The following is a 22,241-nucleotide window of genomic DNA, read 5'->3' as shown; positions in this document are numbered from 1 at the left end:
GAGGGGGGATTTGATAGCAGCCTTCAACTACCTGAACGGGGGTTCCAAAGAGGATGGAGCTAGACAGTTCTCAGTTGTGGCAGATGACGGAACAAGGAGCAATGGTTTCAAGTTGCAGTCGGGAGAGGTCTAGGTTGGATATTAATTTTTGTTTTTGTTTCACTAGGAGGGTGATGAAGCACTGGAATGGGTTATCTAGGGAGGTGGTGGAATCTCCATCCTAGGAGGTTTTAAAGGGCTACCTTGACAAAGCCCTGGCTGGGATAATTTAGTTGGGGTTCGTCCTGCTTTGAGCAGGGGGTTAGACTAGATGACTTCCTGAGGTGTCTTCCAACCCTAATCTTCTATGATTCTATTATTAGGATTCCTTGGGGAAGGTCTCCCTTGAGAGAGGCCAAAAGGTTGGAACGGGACTGGCAGAGCCTCTCTGCTCAGAGAGAGCTAGGGCCTTGTCTACAATGCAGAATTAAGTTGACTTTGACAACCATATGCTGCTTTAATTACATTGGCTGTGCATGTCCACACAATGCTCCTTGTGTCAGCAGAGTGCATCCACAATCGATCCTCTTGCATCAACAGAGAGTTGAATTGTGGGTAGCTATCCAAACCAATGGTAAATAGAAAGTCCTAAGAGAAGGAGGGTCTTGAGCCTGAAAGAGCCAGAGGAATTTTATTTATTTTTGTAAGGATTTAATAAATTAGATCCCAAGTGGAAGAATACAAGTTAATAAACACAAACAAACCCACTCCTGGGTGCATGAGAGCCCTGAAGATTCAAGGAGGCTGTGTGGTAGTAGAAACTCTACCTTACCTGGCTTATCTTTTCACCCACACAGAAAGTTCACTGTTATGCAGAAGCAGTTGGAACTGCATCACAGAGTAAAGAGGATCTTTTTCTTTTCTTTTTGGTTTGCTTTTCTCTTCTCTTCTTTGCTTTTTTAATGCTATTTATTAACGGATCCATTCGTTGATAATAGAAATCTTATAAAACTTGTTTTACAACTTAAATAGAGAGAAACTTAGTATATACCCAATTATAAATTGGCCTTGTAGAAAGGGTTTCTCCCATCCTTCATTTAAGAACTTTCTTTGAATATTATCAGGTTTGATGAGGGGGGACAGTTCTCTTTCAGTAAACTCCAAGAAGTTCCACCAGATTTCTAAGTAGTTACCATTTTAAGAGGATCTCTTTCATGCACTATGGACCACAAAAACAATGAGGAGTCCGGTGGCCCTCTGACATGAGGAGAGGCTGGCAGAACAGATTTATTTGGGCATAAACTTTCATGGGTAAAAAAACCCACTTCTTCAATTTTCCCTCTCTTGATATTGACACCTCCTCATCAATTATTGGGAGTGGATAACATCCACCTTGACTAAATTGGCCTTCAACATTGGTTCTACACTTGTAACTCCCTTCTGTTCATGTGACAATATACATTTATGCCTGTATCTGTGATTTTCACTCCATGCATCTGAAGAAGTGGATTTTTTATCCATGAAAGCTTATGCCCAGATAAATTTGTTAGTCTTTAAGGTGTCACCAGACTCCTTGTTGTTTTTGTGGACACAGACTAACATGGCTACCCCTCTGATACTGAGGACCACAGTGATTACCGAATACCAAAGAGGAGACTGAGGTGCAGTGATTGCAGTGCCATTTTGTGGGGTGGCATGCTCTGGGGATGCTTTGTGCCACATCCTCTCTTAACATGCACTTTACCATGATGCCTATAGAACACTACAGAACAACTGACAGTAGAAAGGCAGGTGAGGAGTTCAGGCCACTGTTGATCTGTTCATCTGTCTCTAACAAAACAACTAGAATCAAGGTTTAGAACTACAAATTTTGCACTTAGTCTTTACAAAAACATGATTATACTGTATCACTGTTTTCCCTTCCTTCATCCTTCACCATTTATTTCACCTCCCTGTTGTGCCTTATTTTAAACTAATACCCCTAATCCTACAAGGAGTCCTGCACAGGTAGAAGTCAGTGGGGCTCTGTATGAGCTGTTCATAGCATTCAAGCCTAAGACGATTAGCTCATTCATTGTTTTATGGCTGTACAATATTGAGCCTAATGGGGCCCTAACCGGACTGGGATCTATGTGCACTAATGTAATAAAAATAATCCTCAAAAAGGTCCCTATGTGACATTGGTATGCAGATTTAATTTACCTATTCATGATTTAGACCTGATTCATAAAAGCACTTAAGCAGGAGTTATGTTCTACCCACGTTTGGCAAAGTGCTTAAGCACATGCTTAATTGTAAACTTCAGTGAGAAATAATCACATGCTTAAAGTTAAGCATGTGCTTAAGTGCTTCAAAAGTACAGTGATATGCACTACAGAAAATGTAGCTAGGAGTTAGGAAATGTTTGTTTATATGAAGAAATTAAAGGCTTTATAAATAAATGTTTTGAATATGCAATATTCTGTCACAGACAAAACTACACATTTGCACTAATGGAAAAAATATTTTTACAAAGGCTTATTATAGAAGGGTATTTTTACTCTAAGATTATTCTAAATGTTGAACCTGACCAGAAATTCAGTGATATTTTGGGATTACTCTGTTTGTTTATTAAACCAAGGTACTTGGGGACTGAGATGTTGATGATGATTTTGTGCCCTCTGATGGGAGAGGTTGGATATAGATACTTGGCTATTTATTTCTCTCCCTCTTTTTTGTGGGGGAAAAGGTGGAGAAATAACAAAAATAGTATAATTCATGGTTTCTGAAAAAGAACCTCGATGTTGGGGCTCAGTTGATTTGTGGAGAGTGTAAATACATATTCTTTTTGTGTACAACACAATTAGAATAGGTTTGAACACATGTATATCAACAGAAAAATATATATTAAAAATCAAAAAGTTGACTTTGATTTAAGTAGTCATTTGTTTCTGATGTATGCTTTAGTTTAGTTATGGTGTGTATTGTTCCACTCAGGATTTAAAGAAGCAGTATATTGTGAAATACCCTTGAAAAACTTTAAACATTTAACTGATTTGTAACCCCTCTTTCCCTGCTCTGCCTCTAGGTTTTAGTGCTTGTTCTTTCCAATAAGAAAAACCATGGATCCTGGCCACATTTTATTTCACAAGACATGGAACATCATGTGGAAACTATGAAAAATAAGGTGCATGTTATGAAGGGAATGATGTCAAGAAGAACCCTTCTTCCCATTCCGACAGTTGCAGCGAAGGCTGACTTGCATCAGATGTGCACTGAAAATAAGTAAGAAACACAACACATACAATACAGCAAAGAGCAACTGCACCTGATGGTCTTTCAGCCACAAAAAATTAAACTGGTATTAGTTGCATTAGTGAAAGAAATGCATCAGTAAATGTTAAAAATATCTCTTTTGATATTAAACTTGGAATATTAATGATATTGAATTTGGAACACTTTTGGTTATAATATAACTCCCATGAACATTTTAAAGAGTGCCCCAAATTATGGTTATTGCCTCAAAATGCCAAAAGAGATTTTTACAAAATAATTAAATATTGAAATTGCTCTCTGGCATATGAGAGGCTACATAGAATGTATCCTTAAGGGCTTCTAGTAGTAGCCAGTTAACTGCAAGAGCAAGGCAGAAGTTGTTTGTGTATTCACCAGAACCTCTACATGAAATTATAGCCTCATAGTATGAAATATGGCTAGTTTTTTGTTTTTGTTTGGATTAAATTTTTGAATGTACTGCCAATAGGTACTACTTCCTCTCTGTGGCATAGATCCAACAGAGCGCTTGCAAACAAGTTTAACTTCAATCACATGAGTAATCTTAGTGCCTTCAGTGGAACTATTCAAGGGCTTTAAAAGTTAAGCAGGTGCTTAAGTGCTCTGCTGGATGCAGCCTATTCTCTCGCTCCCCTTCCATGTTCCCCTATCTCTTTTCCATTTACTTTGTATTTCCCTTTCATTCTTAGTGCTCTTCATTCAACATGACTTCAGTGGCTGTTTCAATGGGAATAGCAGTAATTGGTTGAATGTTCTAATTTGAAGGGGTGGTGTCATGTACAAGGTTTAAGAGGGGTTTAATTTTAAGACTGCTTTTCATGGAATTATTTATATATAGTGCCTGGATTTGAGGACAATAACAGTAAAATACTGTTTGAGGGAGGGGAAAAATATTTAAATGGTGATGTAATCACTGAAGAATTTATTGCACAACAGATCTAATTTTTGTATCCCTTGGGCAATATTTTACAATGCTACTGTTTGAAATACTAGATGTTGTTTGTTTTATTACTCTCAATTGTTTATTACATAAAAGTACATGTGGTGTTTTAAAGGGATGTGTGTGCTACATTGCTCAGGTTTTCTTTTGTTTTATTTCTAAGAAACTCAATGTATCACAATATGTGCACTGACTTATTCTCTAATATTTAGCAGCCATAATGCTAAATTTTAGCCCACCTGTTGCTGTTTCAACCAGAGTTAAGAAAATAGAAAAATGTGATATAATGGACCTGAATCTTTCTGATGTTAATTGGAGGGACCGAAATATGGGACCAGATTCTTAGCTGGTTTAAAATTGAGCTCCACTGCTGTCAATGAAGCTATGATAGTTTACAGCAGCTAAGGGTCTGGCCCCTGATCTATTATAATATTTAGACACAGTGCTTGTAAAATTCTGGAAGATGTATATTTTAGAAGTCCAGGAAATTCCATCCTTTTTGATATCGTCCTTTTAGCAGGTAGCGGTCATTGCAGTTTCAATAAACAATATTAAAGCACCATAAATTTACATGGCAATGACACATTCCAGTCCCAAAGAGCTTAAAAGTTAAATAAGACAAACACATGACAAGAGTTCAGGACAGGTTGTCTGCACAGATTATTGATGAGGGGTAGGACTTATTCTTATTGTTGTAATGTGTAGGGCCTAGGGCCTCAATCAGGTTTGAAGCCCCGCTGTGCTAGGTGGGGAGAGAAGAGTGAGGAACAGAGGGAGTGTTCCAGCAGCATGACATAAGCATGAAGCCAAAAATGGGAAAACAAGTTGCAGAGTGGAGTAAGGGGTGAAAGGACTCTGAAGGAGAATGGAGAGAAATTAGATTAAATTGTGGGTGGGAGAGTAAGATTATGTAGAGCCTTGCAGGCGAGGACAATCTTCTTGAATGTAATGTATAAAGAGATAGCAAGACAACAGGAGCAGTGTGGTGTGAGATGGGCAGTGGGAGAAGATGACTTCATGAAGGCATTTTAGACACACAAGAGGACAGGGAAGGTGAGAGCCAGGGGTCCCAGACAGAAAGGAGAAAGTTGGGGCTTATCTACACACAAACCTACCCTGAAATAACTAAATATGTTTAAATTCACAACTCTTGTTAATAATGGTTTTTTTAACCCCTTAAATGACATTAAAAAAATAAAGCTTTTAGTTCAAAGTAGTATATCCACAAACAGACTTGCACTGAAACAACAAAAGCTGGGAATTTTTAAACTAATTTAGTTATTTCTGTGCAAGATTGTATGTAGAGGAGCTGATATCTCCTAATCGGAGATAGGTGCACACCTTAATATTCTGTAAATATAATTCACTTCAGCTTTGCTTGCACCCTTCCTTGTCTTTGTGGGGCCTGAACTGTACGTTATAGCAAACAAACTAACAGGTTGGAATGTTACCAGAAAGAGTGCATGTTAGGAAATGTTAAAGAATATTCATAGGAAGTGAATTTTGAACTAATAAATGTTGAATATTTGGACTGGAAACCTGATTGTAACTTATAATCATCCAGTCAAGAAATGGGAACAGTATCGTGTGACTTGGGACTAGTAAACTAAGCAACAAAACTTTGATTTTGAATACTGAACACTCACAAACAAAGAATTATTCATGGGGAATATTTGGCCAGTAGCTTTGAACAGTGTATAGAGCTGAGGAAAATTTGTAGTCTGTTTACAGACAGTCAGACTCTTATTCTTTCGTCATAAATCAATCCTTTCGGCTTGCTGATCATTTAGTTGTAGTGGTTTGAATTTTATCTTTCTGGTAATGTGTTGGCCAGTACCAGACTCAGTATTCTAGGTGTTCACACTAAAGTGTTTTTGTGATAAAGTGTGAAGAGATGGACAAGGACACCTGTTGCTAGACCACTGCCCTTGAACATCACCTGTAATTCAGAAAACACTGATTTTTTTTTTTCTGTTTTTCAGACAATATCCATATGCTAGGGCAGTGCTACATGCAATTGAATCTATGGTTGTTAAATGGTCGCATCAGATACGGGACATACTAACAGAAGATTCTATTCAACCTCTTCTGCAAGGCCTCCATTCGGATCCCCAAATTGAGCTCAACTTCTGGAAGACAAGAAAAGATAATTTGTTGTACATATATGATCAACTATGTGTTTTCAGATATTGAGGGAAGCCCTCTATGCTTGTCATCTTTTTGCATGCAAAATGAGCCACTGTTTTCAGTGTTTCAAATAACCTACATAGAAGATGGGCACAGCTGAAGATCTGGATTTCTGATTAAACTGGCTTCATAGATATGCCCAAACAAAATGGAGTTAAGGATGTATGGTGGTGTAAATAACGGAGTGATAGTTAGTGATTAAGGACTACATGGCAGTGGGGAATTGTCTGGATCCCTTAATTGTTCATTTCTAAATTATCTAACACGTGTGTGTTGTCAAGAAAGCATAATTTTTTGTGGTGGTTAGGCAGACTCCACTGAAACACACCTTCAAACTAAACTCATTAAGTGAGCTTTTTGTTTGAGAATCACCCTTTTTATTTGGTTGGGTTTAAAAAAAAAATCAACGGAAGTTTAAAAGAGGTGGTTGTGTCAGATCTGGAGTCGGGGAAATGCATTCCAGCATTTCCATGCCCCTGCGTCCCCGGCATCCCGCTCTTTCTTCCCCGTTCCTTTTATGCCCTTCCTCTATGCTCTTTGAAAATAATAATAATAATAATAATTAATAATAATAAATAAATTGGGAGTTGGTAGCATAGGTAGGGGGGTCACAGGCAACTTTCTGAACCCACAGCTTCTTTTAGCCAATCCTTTAAAATAAACAAACGAACCACTTAGTTATTTATCAACCCTTTCTACTAGGAAAAAACTTTAATAAATGTGCTTTATCTCCCTTGCATTTGTTCCCCATCCCTCCAATTCATGTTTAGCCTTTCCCCTCCTCTGTATCTTTCCTATGTACCATTAATCTTATTATGCCTCTTCCAGTCTATATCTTTGCACTCTCCCCACACAAAACAATACCACCGAAATAAAAAGATACGAATAGGCATTTTCCCTCACAGGTAAAGTAAAATAAAATTTGGAGTTCTTAGGCCAAGCCATTTGAGAGACATATGAAGAGCCAGAAAATAATAAGGAAAACTGTTAAAACTTGAATGACAAAGAAAAAACTGAAATATCCTGGTTGACCCTGTGCAGGAGATTTAACTACACATGTTCCATTAATTTTAAGGTACGTATGGCTAACTTCCCTGTGCTGATCTGGAGCTTTAGAAATCTTTTCCTATGTCTCTCCCCCAGAAAATGCTACATAAGGGGAAAGATTTCTTTCTGAAGAAATTGGGTTTGAAAATCAGGCTTATAATGGAAAAGTAGATTCAACCTTAGCTATGGAATGGAGGCTGCTGCTTCAGAATACAGACTTGTTAAATTGGGTATTACAAATCCTCCAGCTGTGTCTTATTAAAACGTTGTGCAGCTATCAAGATTTACATTTTAAATATGAACTATTGCTTGGAGGTGGAAAACATGTTACTATCCTCTTTTTTTTAATTCTGTATTTTCACTATCCTGGTGATTAGCAATGCTCCAGTATAAATTGGATAAACATTATTAGCTTAGAGAGCCTGACCCATTACCCACGGTAGTCAATGGGAGTTTTTCCATTGATTTCCATGGACATTGGATGAGGCCCAATGTGCATATACCTGTTTTGGGGATTTTTTTTTTTTTAAATAAACACTTTGGGTGAAATCCCGACTCCATTGAAGTTGACAGTAAAACTTTTGATTTCACATTCTATATCCAGATAGACAACCTACACCACTTTGTGACAGACATGTTTTGTGTTTACTGAAAAAATTTGTTTGATTCTAGCTTCAGCCTCCTGTTGTTCAAGAAATGATTAAGATCTTAAAAGCCAAAGAGAGCAGCTATTATTCTACTTCTCAGAACATTTTGAAGGACGTAGAAAATGGTAAGGGTAGCTTGAATGAAATTTATATTTTGTCGACTTTTATATGTTTGTTTATAGAATAATCTATAATACTGATTGCAATAACACTATAATATGCCACTGCTAAGCTGATTCTGTGCCGGAGGAGCATGTACACATTAAATCAAACTGCTTTGTATTTAGACTTTGCTCATTATTTACTTTTATAAAGTTTGTCAATACTTTTCCTTCCATAAAAGTCATGGAGAGATACAGCACTAATTAAATTAGTGTGTGGGAGGGAGAGGGGGGTTCTAAACATCATTTTGAGTCTTCACATGTACTATATCTGTTGGTATGCACACCTTATTGCTAATAGGAATGACTGTGCAGTTTAATGTATTAGCCAAATATTCCTTTATCATTAGTTTGTATTTGAAATACATCAAATGAAATTTCAATGAAATATAATAAATGCCTTTTATTCTTATAGTGCCATTTATCTTGTGATTTGTTAGCTTAGTAAGAAATAATATTTAGCTCTTACATAATACTTATTAGTAATTCTCAAAGTGCTTTACAATGGAGGTAAATATTGTTAGCCCCATTTTACAGACAAGAAAATGAGACTAAAGGAGGTGAAGTGACTTGCTCAAGGTCATTCAGTAGCCAAGTGGCTGAGCTGGGATTAGAATCCAGGTCTCGTGAGACCCAGTCCACTGTGCTCTCCACTAGGTCATACTGTCCCAGTTCAGCCTCCCATCCTTGTTAAGCAGGTAAATTATGCTTATTTTATGAATGGGTCTCTTTCTCTCTTGTATGCAGATGTCAGCGTTTGATGTCCAGGTTCCATAACCAGATATATTCTGCATCAAGGGAGGTTGGGTGTTGTAAACTGCCCTCTAGATGCTACTCTTCCACCGCATGACTTATTATCTGCTATGCTGCTCCACAGTCAGTGTGGGGAGGATAGGAGGCTGAGCCAATGCATGGTTGCAGCACTTCTGTTTGAGCCAGAGGGTAGCCTATTAAGCCTGATCTAGAACATAAGAACAGCCATACTGGGTCAGACCAAAGGTCCATCAAGGCAGTATCCTGTCCTCTGACAGTGGCCAATGGCAGCTGCCCCAAAGGGAATGAACAGACAGGTTATCATCAAGTGATCCATGCCCTGTCACCCAATCCCAGCTTCTGGCAAACAGAGGCTAGGGATACCATTCCTGCCCATCCTGGCTAATAGCCATTGATGGACCTATCTAGCTCCCTTTTGAACCCCGTTATAGTACCTGCCTTCACAACACCCTCTGGCAAGGAGTTGGAGGTTGACAGTGCATTGTGGGGGGGGGGAATACTTTCTTGTATTTGTTTTAAACCTGCTACCTATTAATTTCATTTGGTGGCCCCTTGTTCTTGTATTTTGAGAAGGAGTAAATAACACTTCTATATTTGCTTTCTCTATACCACTCATGATTTCATAGACCTCTATCATATCCCCCCCCTTAGTCACTTCTTTTCCAAGCTGAAAAGTCCCAGTCTTATTAATCTCTCCTCATACAGAAGCTGTTCTATACCCCTAATATTTTGTTGCCCTTTTCTGAACCTTTTCCAATATATCTTTTTTTGAGATGGGGTGACCACATCTGCACACAGTATTCAAGGTATAGGCATACCACAGATTTATATAGAGGCAATATGATCTTTTTAAACTTATCTATCCCTTTCTTGATTCTCAAAATTCTGTTCACTTTTTTGACTGCTGCTGCACATTGAGTGGATGATTTCAGAGAACTATCCCCAATGACTCCAAGATCTTTCTTGAGTGGTAACTGCTAATTTAGACCCCCATCATTGTATATGTATAGTTAAGATTATGATTTCCAATGTGCATTACTTTGGATTTATCAACATTAAATTTCATCTGCCATTTTGTTGCTCAGTCACCCAGTTTTGTGAGATCTTTTTGTAGTGCTTCGCGGTCTGCCTGGGTCTTATTTTGAGTAGTAGTCTAGGATCTTTGATCAAGGGGACAAGGAGACAGGTACAGCAATGAGCTCTGAATTTACTTAGGGGATTAGTCTTTCCCATCGATGCTTCCACGCTGTAAGGACGTAGTTTTCAGCTCCCTAGTGGTGCTGGCATTCCATGCATGCTAAAGGGCCAGTAGTACTCTTGTCCAGGAGTGTGTCAACTGCTGTAGCAAAGGGATGTCGAGAGATCAGCCATGGTGTCACACCCCAGACCACAGAAATGGGATTCCTCCCATGAAAACAAGCAGACTTGAGTTGATTCAGAGTGTTAGTCTCTGTCTGAGAATGAGGCATCAACCAGAGACGTAACAGGTTGGTTCATCTGTCACTGCTCTCCAGGCAGACTTAACAGTAATGGCATCTTGTTGAAGGTCTGGCAGAGCTGTGTTTACTAGTACATGCAAATTGAAGGTTTGTGTATAGTTCAAACAGCCACTAATAATATAATACAAGTGGTTGAATTCAACTCCATGTTGACAAGTTGAGTATGGTAGCTGCACCCCCAGATGGCTGAGCAGTATTCTGCTGGAGCAAACATCAAGGCCAGTACAGATGTGTGAAGGACCAAAGAGTCTCTAGCTCAGGAGGTTCCTCACAGTTTTCATATCAAGGCAGCATGGGAAGAGAACTTCGTTTTCAGGTGTTGCAGGTAAGGCCAGTATGTCACGCTATGTTTGTTTGAGTTTTACTCTCAGGTATGTGACAATTGAATGGAATGGTAATGGCTGTTCTTGGATATGAATCTAGATGGGTTTATTGGCAAGAAGAATTTTTTTTTAGCTGTTCATAACGCTGAGGTTCTGATTGTATTCCTTGTAGGCTGATGTGGTTCACCCAAGGTATGATTAGCAATCTAAGCTTCATCCTGCAGGTTGGGGAGAAAGTCAGTCACTTTAACAAGGGTCAGTTTTGGCTCCCTTTTTGTTCAATATATACACATATGACCTTCTTGAAATGCAGCCCAAGAAGTATGTGTATGCTGATATCTATAGTGTTGACACTGGAAACAACTTCCACAAGATTGAAGAGAATCTCAGCCAAGACATGGATACTTTGGCCACTTACTTCCAACAGTGGAGACTAAGTCTCAATGAAACCAAGAAAGGGGCAACTGAAACAAGAGAAAGCAGTGATAATTTTCATAGCATCAGCATGGCTGGGACAGGTGTTCCCAACCCTGATTCATCTGGTGACATGTCTGCCTCTGCATGTCCTCTAATGACTGACCTAGGAGTCAGACTCCATAACGCTCCCCAGTATATCATCCCTGTATCTCAAGGCTTGGCTCCTCAATGGTTCTTGGGCCTAGAGCAGGAGCGTTCTCCCAAAGTCCGGCTGGTTCTTTTAAATAGTAGGAAATCTACCATGTATAGGACTTGCCTACAGAAGTGGAAGCACTTCAAACACTTTCTCCTACTGATTTTTTTTTTCCCTTGGCATCCATCCTCAACTACTTATTAAACATGAAATCTATGACTGTCCCTGAGCTCTATCAAGTTTTATTTAGATGTCATCATGGCATTCCATTCACCAGTAGAAGGTTTGTCAGGCTTCACACATCCTATGACAGCAAAATCCCTTAAGGGCCTCCTTAACCAGTTCCCTTCAGTGTGGGACACTATCACATCCTAGGACCTCAATTTAGTGCTTAACATGTAAGGAGACCCTCCCTTCAAGCCTGATCACTACTCAATCTGTCCTTCAAGACATCGTTCCTTGTGGCAATCACATTGGCCAGAAAGATAGGGGAACTGAGAGTCCTCAGGGCTGACCCACAATATATATATGGTGTTGTGTTGCATCTGGACAAAGTTACATTGTATCCCACCCTCACTTCCTCTCTAAAGTTTCATCAGAGTTCCACATCAATCAGGACATTCAACTGCCGATATTTTATCCCAAGCCCTGCTTGTGCAAAGAAGAGACCAGTCTCTGTACACAGGATGTAAGACAAGCTGTGAGTTTCTACCTTCACCATACTCAGCCCTTCAGAGTTTCTTCTATATCCTCTTGTTTCCTTTGCTTAGAGGATGAGGGGTCAACTCAGTCTCCTAATTGCATATAGGGGTGTGTTTTGGCATGCTACAGTTCCTCTCGAATGCACCCCCTCCTAGAGTCACTATTCATTCCACAAAGGCTCATTCTAAAAATGTTGCTCTCCTTAGGAAGGTACCCACCAATGACATTTTCAAGGCTGCCACCTGGTCCTCCATTCATACATTTTCATAGCATTATGTCTTACTGCATGCTCCAGGGTGGATGCAGTCTTTGGTGAACTGTTCTAAACTCTGTACTGGATCCACTTCCTCAGCATCCTCCTTCACATCAAGGAACTCCTTGGGAATCTCCTCATGTGGAACACCCATTGGAGCAATAACTCAAAGTACAGTGCAAGTTAAGTAACCTGTCACCTGAGTTCCTCAAGATATTTTGTTCCTATGGGTGCTCCACTATTTGCTTTCCTTTCCCTTCTGCTTTGAGGTGTTACCATGTTCTGAGTTTGAAAAGGAACAGGAGTGGTGTGGGTTTGCTCTTCACTATATGCCCTCTTACTGGAGCACAAGGAGGCATATGGAACAGACTTGGACCCATGGGCATGACTAGCAGAAAAAAATCTCAGGTTGAGAATGCATAGGAGCGTGCATGTCCTCATGTGCGGCACCCATAGTGACATCTTGAACTCCAATTACTGTACAATGTAAGTAACCTCTCCTTTTAGTGATTAGTCCAAAATGAGCGACAAATTTGCTATGGATATTATATAGACCAGGAGCCTTGTTAGACTGCAGTTGATGTATAACCAGGTCAAGCTCTTAATCACTGAAAGGAATCATCAGGTTCGTGTCTAGACCCTGAGGCCCCCCCCTCCAACCACTATCTTAACTGTAGGGCTGAAAGCTTTGTCTCAATTAAGGGTACTGTCATTGGCCACCAGCTGGGATGTGGTGGAGTTTGCTGTGATTTGTTTTTTCCTCTTGCCCAGACTAGAATCTCTGGCAAACTGTTAAGAGGCTGAGCTGACTTCGACTAGAATGTGAGATTCAATTTATAAACAGTTTCTATCATTCTTGTCTGGTTTGATCCAGAAGGTGAAAGTCTCTTTATCAAATACTTCCTGTTCATACTTGGTGGATTTAAATTCCTAATAAGAGTCTAGTTGCATGAGATGACCAGCCAGGAATGAATTGTGGATGAAATCCCAGAGGTATAGATTTCTTTGCAGCAGCCTGAATTTTATCACAGAAAGCTTGATAGATGGCACTGATTCTGTCTGGCATATCTGATTCTGAGTCTTTACCCACAAAAGATTCAAACTCAGATTGGAACAGATCCCACCTTGCTTTTCAGAAATTCCCAAGATTTCTAGAGGTGCTTGTAGTTGGAATTTGCATGCCCATTGTAATCAGGCATGGCCAGTGCTGGGATCAGGAAAACATATCAAGTACTTTATGCTCTGTGTTCAGTTGTAGAAAAGGTGAGGTCAGGAGAAGAATCTGAGGTCCACCTCTAGCTTTGGGAAGAGGGTGGCTGCTTAGGATTGTATAGAAGATGCAAGTCAATCATTGATGCCCATTCCTCTAGCCTTACTGTGTCCACATTCTCAAAGTATCCTGAGTGGGAATGATGCGAGTTAAAAATCACCACATTAGACTGAGGGTCTTGAGGAGAAGAAGAGTGAGACAGGAGCTGGCCACCTGGCAAATGGGAGTTTGAAGATGTTGACAAAATATTTCTTGTGAAAGACAAGTGTGGACAAAATTGATGAACAAGCAAACAATAAGCACTGGAAATAGTATTTTGAGAGCTATCCAGTGTGCATAACACCGTAGATAAAATGGTCCTGGAGAAGCTTCCCAGCACAAATGAGGGAGAGCAGATGCTGTAATTCTTAGAAGTAAATATCTTGATAAAAAGTTTGAAAATAAATATGTGCCAGGAGGTGACAACAAAATCACAGAGCTGAGGTGCAGGCGAGGAACACATGTAAAGGCGATGAACAAGCTATTCAACAAGATTTACAAATGAACAAGCATCGACTGAAGGCAAGAAAGTGATGATATCGATCTATGAAAAAGGAGAGAAGAGTGAGTGCAAGAACTTGAATGAATTAGCTTATTATGTGCGCTGGTAAAAGCATTCACCAAGATTTTGCAGAAGCGAATGAAGTATGTGGAAGCAGCACTTGCACAGGAACAGACCAGATTTAGACTAGGACGAATTACAATAGATCAATTGTTTGTGATCAGACAGATATCAGAAGTGTATAAACTCTATCAAATGGGTTACAACAATTTTATAGACTTCAATCAGGCTTTTGATAGCATTTCACAGAAAGGGATATGGCAAGTTATGAGAATGTATGGCATGCCTAACGAATTAATCAAGTGGATAGAAAAATTTACAGCAAGTCAATGAGTGTGATAAGAGTAGACAAGAAGCTGATGGAATGGTTCAGGATGACGGTAGGAGTGAGACAATGATGCACCCTGTTACCAGATTTGTTCAACTTGGTACTAGAAGCAGTAATGCCTGTAGCACCGAGAGATGAAATGCGAGGAATCACGTTATGTGGTAGGACCCCGCAAAACCTTAGATTTGCAGACAATATTCACCTGACCGCATTGGCCAAGGAGGGTTGACAGACATAACTGTCAACTGGGAAAGTGGAAAATTTGGATTGAAGATCAGCATGGAGAAAACACAAATTATGACAAATGGCAGATGTGACGGGATTGGGACTCACTACTGCAGCGCCTTCTGCTGTTCACTCTAGGAATTATCTCAGTTCATGCAGAGCACCCTCTGACGGTGGTGTCCTGTCTGTCTCTCACCCTTGATTGGCTTCTTGACCCACATTGCTCCCAGCTTGCAGTGTCCTCATCAGGACACTGCCCTCTGGCAGTGCCCCTCTTCAGCCCAGCCACAGTGGCCAACCACATCCCCAAAATCTAACCCCTTCTATCAGGGGTCAGGTGTAGTCCACTATGGCCACTCCTAATGGCCGGGTGTAGTACAAGGGAGAAAGGGAGGGGGGACCCAGGCCCACCCTCTACTCTGGGTCCCAGCCCAGGGACCCTCTGGCAGCAGCCTCCCTGCCCTTATTTGCCTTTCCTCCCTGGGCCACTTCTCTTTTGGCCCGCTTGCACCTTGTGGGCCCTTCTATCAGGGCCTGCAGCCTGGTGGGTATTGGGCTGGAGCTCTTCTCAGCTCCCCCAAGCCTGCCTAGCACTGCACTGTCCAGGGTGCTGGTCGTTTTCACTCAGGTGATGGACCTTCTCCCTTTAAAGGACTGAGAGAGACTGCCTGCTCCCTTCCTGGGTAGCCTTTATATAGGGCCTAGCTCTGACTGGCTGGCTGTAATACTGGCCCTGATTGGCTGCCACCTTGCGCAGCCACTCTGGCCTGTTTTGTAGCCCAATCTGGCATGGGGGTGGGGCACCCCCCACCACAGAAGATGTGAGAAAAGGTAAACAACATACTCTGAGACAAAGAACTAGAACGAAGTAGAAAAATTTGTGTACCTTGGAGGACTGGTATCGAAGAATGGGAATTGTGAAGACAACATAAGAAGAATTGGACTAGATGCTACTGCATTCAGAAGACTGCAACATCTGGAAGTCTAAAGACATTCTTATAAAAACAAAATCGGCGTACATGAGAACTGTCATGCTGATACTACTGTACTGAGAGGAATGCTGAAGTATGAGGAAGGCCTATGAATGAAAAGTTTTGACTGCAGACATGAACTGGCTGAGGGGAATACTGAGAGTTTCAGTACTGCAGAAGATTAAAAAATGAAGAGATAAGAAAATAGCCAGGGCAAGAAATAATGCTGTTACAGAAGATTCAAGAAAGATTGCTGTGATGGTTTGGATATATGTCAAGAAAGCACCCGGAAAGGATACCATACAAGGTGATACATACCAGAGTGCAAGAAACTAGAAATAGAGGAAGATCAAGGATGTGTTGGATAGAGGACACAGTTAAGAATGACAGAACAAAAAAGTTTAAAGAAGATCAAAGCTGTGCAGCTGGTACCGATAAAAAGTGGTCAATGACTGCAGTTGGCCCCATCATTGCTGTTGAGCTGACAGATGCGAATTAAAGAAGAATCAGAGGAAAAGAGTAGGTCCTTCATTTTTTATTGCCTGACTTTCTATGACATCATTTGTACCTGATGAGACAGGAGTTGCTGGAATACCTTCTCTGATGTAGGATCCCATCCCATATTACCTATGACAAAGCTGAGATATAACAGCAAAGCTAGGAATTGATAGCTGAGTGTCAGTGGTAGAGTGTGTTCCCTGAAGCAAGGTGACATGTGCTTCATGTTCTAGGGCTGACTGGAGGAGGATGTCCCTCTTGGCTGCTGAGATTCCCTCAATATTGAGGTGCAGCATCTTGGGAACTGAATTCAAGCTAAAGTTTGTGACTCTGGCCTGGAAGAAGATCCCATTTGGAGGACCACTCCTTTGGGCTGTATTTGTCTCTCTCTTTCTTTCACTTTTTTTACAAGAAGAACTTGAGCTCCAATTTTGCATTTTATCTACTTTAGCTTCCTTTTTCACTACTAACATTTGCTTTTTATGACTGTAACAATAGCACTTCCTATAGGCACCAACTCCGTGGGTGCTCTGGGGCTGGAGCATCCACAGGGGAAAAAATGGTGGGTGCTGAGCACCCACTGGCAGACCCCCATCAGCTCCTCCTTCCTTCCTGGGGAAGGGGGGGAAGAGCAAGAACATGGTGCACTCGGGGTGGCAGCAGAATGGGGTGGGAAGAGGCAGGGTGCGGGTGGGGACTTGGGTGGAGTGGGGCAGGGCCTGGGGCAGAGCCAGGGGTCGAGCACCCCCCTGCACATTGGAAAGTTGGTGCCTGTGGCACTTACCCAGAACTGAGTTCTGGCACATGCGGTTTTTCCCTTTGGTTATCTGTGGCCAGTGGTGAATATAGTGTGACAGCCTGCCTACAGTATTTATTTTAACAGTTGGAACAAAATATCTGAGAAAAACTATTTTAAAACAACCAACAGTCCACATGCACATCTATCTTACCTGAAGTCTTTCCAGCCCCTGGTGGTAACCTAGGCAGGTTTAACCTCTTCAGAAACCTGAGTGGTATGTAGGGTACATCTACTCTTCCAGTTGAAGGTGTAAATTCTAGCTTGAGGAGATGTATCTGCACTAGCTCTGTTAAGCTAGTGCAGTGAAAATAGAGTGTAGCTGTGTCTGCATGAGCGATGGGAGGGACTAGCTGCCCTGAGTATATTATAGTATCTTGGATGGGTATGTATTTGGGGCAGCTACGCTCTTTTGTGTACTGGCTCTATCAGAGCTAGTGTGGGTACATCTCCTCATGCTGGAATTGACAATTTGAGTGTGAAGTGTCAACATGGCATCCTTAGGCTGGCTTCCCTGAACACTTCCCCCATCTCTCTTAAGAGTCCCTTTTTTAAACTGCTGTAGTCCTTTTGGTCTTTGGTGTGTGCAGGCCTTTTACTGTTATGGCATTGTCTCAAAACATCCTTCAAATGTTTGGGATGAAGTGGCTTAACTTCCCTCACATTACATTACATTCCCCCTTATTACGTTAACCCAACATATTTGTACACTATCCCAATAACTAGGTCAACATTCAGTATTCATACATTATTACAGAGCAGCTCCTACTCCATCACATAGTGTGTCACTCAGTGGGCTCTACTCTGGTGAAAATATCCTCAGCAGTTATCCCATTGAGGTTTTACAGACCTCTGGACTACAAGGTCACAGAGGCCTTTCCCTATAGTAAAGGACTGCTTATGTGACTGCCAAAGCTTGCTCCCTTTTCAAAGATAGTCACAGATCCTACCAGTTGGGCTCATGGGAAAGATGTTGGTGTGGCATGTTGTGTCCCTTGATACCTTAATGCAAAGGGAATAGGAAGGGAGACTTCTTTCTTGACTGTCTGACTTTGCTGATATAGACAGCAACACAAACACACTGCTCTTTGAGCACGGTTTGGAAACATGCTGCTTCTCCAACAAACACAGTTTTTAAAGAAGACTACAGGCCTCTGACTTCTCCCTCTTATCATGAGAACTTGTTGGAATTGCACATGCCTATTACTGAAAATGTAGGTCTGCAGTAACTTCTGCATCACTCCAAGCTGGTTGGCTGAGGCAGGGGGAACAAACAGACAAAAAAGAAAGCGTTGTGATGCACAGATCCCTAACTCCCAGCAGTAGAACTGGTGAACAGGGAGTTGTCTGAGCCTTGTGCTGTGTGGTCGAGCTTCTATACCTTCACCACAATACTGTCTTATGCCCCAGAAACCTATATATATTTCTCCCTGGATAAGGACTGTTGTCATTTTATATATGTGTGGGGAAAAATTTAAAATTCTGATTAAATTTACAAAGTTAATCTCCTCCATTGACTGTGAATAACCTTCTAATTTTTACAGTTAATGCATTGAAAATATTTTCCTTTTAGACTGGAATAATTTTTCATTCCTAAATGTAAACAAGCTGATTTAGAAACAATCATATCTGAAGTTTTAGCGTTTTCTTTTTACAGCACTTATGGAAGCTCAAGATATTGAACTGTACCTGAGACCACTGAGAAGACACATTCAGTTTCTTCAGGAGACAGAATTCCCCAAGATCCAGGCTTTAATTCCCCCCTTGTTTCACACCATTTGCCTGATCTGGAGTCACTCCCAGTTTTATAGCGTGCCTGCACGAATAATAGTTCTACTGCAAGAGTTCTGCAATACGTTCATTGACCAGGAAGCTCAAAATATAAATCATAAACTATGTGCATCTAATAAATAAGGGCCAGTCAATAAGTAGTATGCTAATAACAAAAGAGAATGAATTTAGCGTGTGTTAGTTTTTTCTAATAAATAGCTGTCAAGATTCCTTCCCCACTCCGAACTCTAGGGTACAGATTTGGGGACCTGCATGAAAACCCCCTAAGCTTATTTTTACCAGCTTAGGTTAAAACTTCCAAGGTACAAACTATTTTCCTTTTTCCCTTGGACTTTATTGCTGCTACCACCAAGCGTCTAACAGATATATAACCAGGAAAGAGCCCGCTTGGAAATGTCTTTTCCCCCCCCAAAATCCTGCCCAAACCCTACACCCCCTTTCCTGGGGAAGGCTTGATAAAAATCCTCACCAATTTGCATAGGTGAACACAGAACCAAACCCTTGGATCTTAAGAACAATGAAAAAAACAATCGGGTTCTTAAAAGAAGAATTTTAATAGAAGAAAAAGTAAAAGAATCGCCTCTGTAAAATCAGGATGGTAAATACCTTACAGGGTAATTTAGATTCAAATCATAGAGAATCCCTCTAGGCAAAACCTTAAGTTACAAAAAGATACAAAAACAGGAATATCCATTCCATTCAGGTATTTTATCAGCCATTTAAACAAAACAGAATCTAACGCATCTCTAGCTAGATTACTTATTAAGGTCTCCATTCCTGTTCTGTTCCCGGCAAAAGCATCACACATGCAGAGAGAACCTTTGCTGGTCATTTTGGTCAGGTGCCAGTGTGGTTATCCTAGCTTCTTAACCCTTTACAGGTGAAAGGGTTTTTTCTCTGGCCAGGAGGGATTTTAAAGGTGTTTACCCTTCCCTTTATTTTTATGACAATAGCACAATTAGAAGATTAATCATGTTTCTGCAGAGATCTCAAATTACCATTTCGCTACTAAACCTCTAGCACAGCCAAATAATTAGAACTATCAGTGCTGCCAGTTCATAAGTTCTTTGTTTAAAAAATGCAATAATCTCTGCATAAAGAAGAAAAAGTATTCTTCAAAAATTATGTGGCGCTCAGCAAGTTGTTTCTTCTGTTGCCAGGTGGGTCTAATGTCTCTTTTCTTAGTTATCATTACACCTGCTATTTGCTTTATCAAATTGCAAACTTGTGATAAGAGCTACTCAGATCAAGAAAATACGGAATTGGCAAGCAAATTGTCAGTGAGTGACTTTGAAATGCTGCATTTTCTATACTCCCACAATTAATAAACCCTCCCTATTTAGCAGAGAAAGTACCAGTAATGTAAAACATACTGGCCTTTCCCACTTTTCCATTCAAACATCTCCTAACCTAACATATTTCAGTGGCGTTAAGCCATGTGTTCATAGTGGTAACTTTTAAATGTAGCCATTTCCTGAGGTCCAGTGTTGTGGACACTGTTCTTCTGGCCAAGCAAATATGGCCAGGACTCCCTTAAACAGTCAACAGCGTTTGTTAATTGGCCAAAAAAGTCAATTTGATAAACACGAGAAATTGACGCTCCCTAGTTTACTTCAGAGCAGGAGTGCACAGCTGTCACAGCATTCTAAGCTCCTGCTGGTCAGGGAATGAGAGATGAAGGAACTGATTTTCCTTTCACACTAGATATTACTCCTGATTTATGCCACAAAGACAGAGACTTATCAGAGTTCTTGCTGAACAGGGAGCAGGACCACTAGGAGACAGCTTTGGGAGGACCGAATGTACTGTTGCCACTGCAATATTTGCATTTCATGTTTGCATGTGCTCAGCTTTTCTCAGGAAAAAAATGGTGTGAGCACCTGTGCCCCAGAAGAAAATATATAGTTATTTTTGTGAATGCAAGATGTGGAACCAGCGTGACAGAAGCTAACAGTGGTTGCTGTGCCAGTATGCAGTCATGTAGCCAAGCCTTGAGAAGAGAATTGGGCTCCAGAAATCTACTTTGTCTCCCACATTAAACAACACTATGCCACTGAGTATTCCCTGTCTATTTTTATTTATAGATTAGGTTTTTTCAGTGGCCTGTCCCTATTTTGTCATGCCTTCATTTTTCCATGCCATCTGCTTCCCTGCTACTATGTTTATGCTGGATTCTGGAAGGCTGAGTTACAAAGTTTGAATGTTCATGTTTCCATTGAAGCTTTCCTGAATGCTCTAGATTTTCTGCAGTGACTATTATTACATTCTCCCTTTTTTATTCTGTATTTACAGAGTAATTAATCTAGTCTTACTATTGCTACCAACATGTTTTTTAAAATAAAAAACATATGCTAAAGGCCACAGAAATAAAAAACATAAGCAGAGGCCACAGAAACCACAGTATCTATGAATGCTCCAAACATAGAAGACAGATTCTATTTTAAAAGAGGAACTATTAGTAGACTAGTGTTAATGATGTAGGTGCGATTCTGTTTTACTTCTTAATTCTGATCTCTGACAGAATGGGCAGCAACATTTGGAACCAATTAGAAGTAATGCTGACTGACTTGAAAGGAAACTTCAATGACTATATGGCCACTTCTGTTCTGGCTGCAAAGTAGAGGCATGGAGAGTGGTGGAGTTAAATAATGAAAAATAACTGGGGGTGGGAGTATAATGTGTTCTCTGTTTGGGAGAGAGGAGCAGTGAGAGAAAAATAAAAGTGAGATAGCAGCAGAGCTGGATTTTTCCAGTCTGTTGTGTAGGTAACTTCTCATTTGAAGTATACAAATTTAATACATTCAGTTCTTAGATCTGATGTAACAACCGTTAATTACAAGTTTGCATCAAATTGGAATAAGCCTGACCAGGTAAAAACAATAATGCTTTACTCTTATATATAGACAGAGAATTTTCATCCAAGGCTGTTGGTTCATCTTAACAGATGTCAGCTGCATCATTTTTACAACACCCCAGTTGTTGTTATAATCCCCATTTTACTGTTGTGGAAACTGAGTGCCTAAAGTGGTACTGAAATTTATGGGTCAGTGGTAGGTCTGTGGATCTGTGTAGGTATTGGATTGCTTTTTGACAGTAGGACCCAGTTTCCTGTCTAACTGTGAGACCACTGTCTCCTGGTACTGTTCTACAGCAGTCCCATCTATCTATCTATTTATTTATTTTTTTATTTTATTTTATTTTTATTAAATAATACAGGACTGGGTGTCCAAATATCAGGGTTATTTCCAAACTCTGTCACTGACTCCAATTTGTGATGTTGAGCTGCTTTATTGACCACTCTGTGCTTCAGTTTTATTATCTGTAAAATAGAGATCCTAATACTTGTATACCTCACAGGGATGTTGT

At 40.4% G+C, this 22,241-nt stretch overlaps 1 protein-coding gene across 1 annotated transcript in view; it reads left to right on the top strand.

Annotated features, from left to right (window-relative positions):
• The window catches only part of DNAH11 (dynein axonemal heavy chain 11), a 308,597-nt gene that overhangs the window by 9,060 nt on the left and 277,296 nt on the right, over positions 1-22,241 (top strand). Inside the window, 4 exon segments of the mRNA XM_043507131.1 lie at positions 3,047-3,243; positions 6,175-6,370; positions 8,105-8,198; positions 18,742-18,956. Coding sequence (XP_043363066.1) covers positions 3,047-3,243; positions 6,175-6,370; positions 8,105-8,198; positions 18,742-18,956 — 702 coding nt within the window.

This window comes from Dermochelys coriacea, chromosome 2 (assembly GCF_009764565.3).
Source record: "Dermochelys coriacea isolate rDerCor1 chromosome 2, rDerCor1.pri.v4, whole genome shotgun sequence".
NCBI classification, from domain to species: Eukaryota; Metazoa; Chordata; order Testudines; family Dermochelyidae; genus Dermochelys; species Dermochelys coriacea.
The sequence above is the reverse complement of the archived record's forward strand: the minus strand, read 5'-3'. Positions and strand labels throughout refer to the sequence as shown.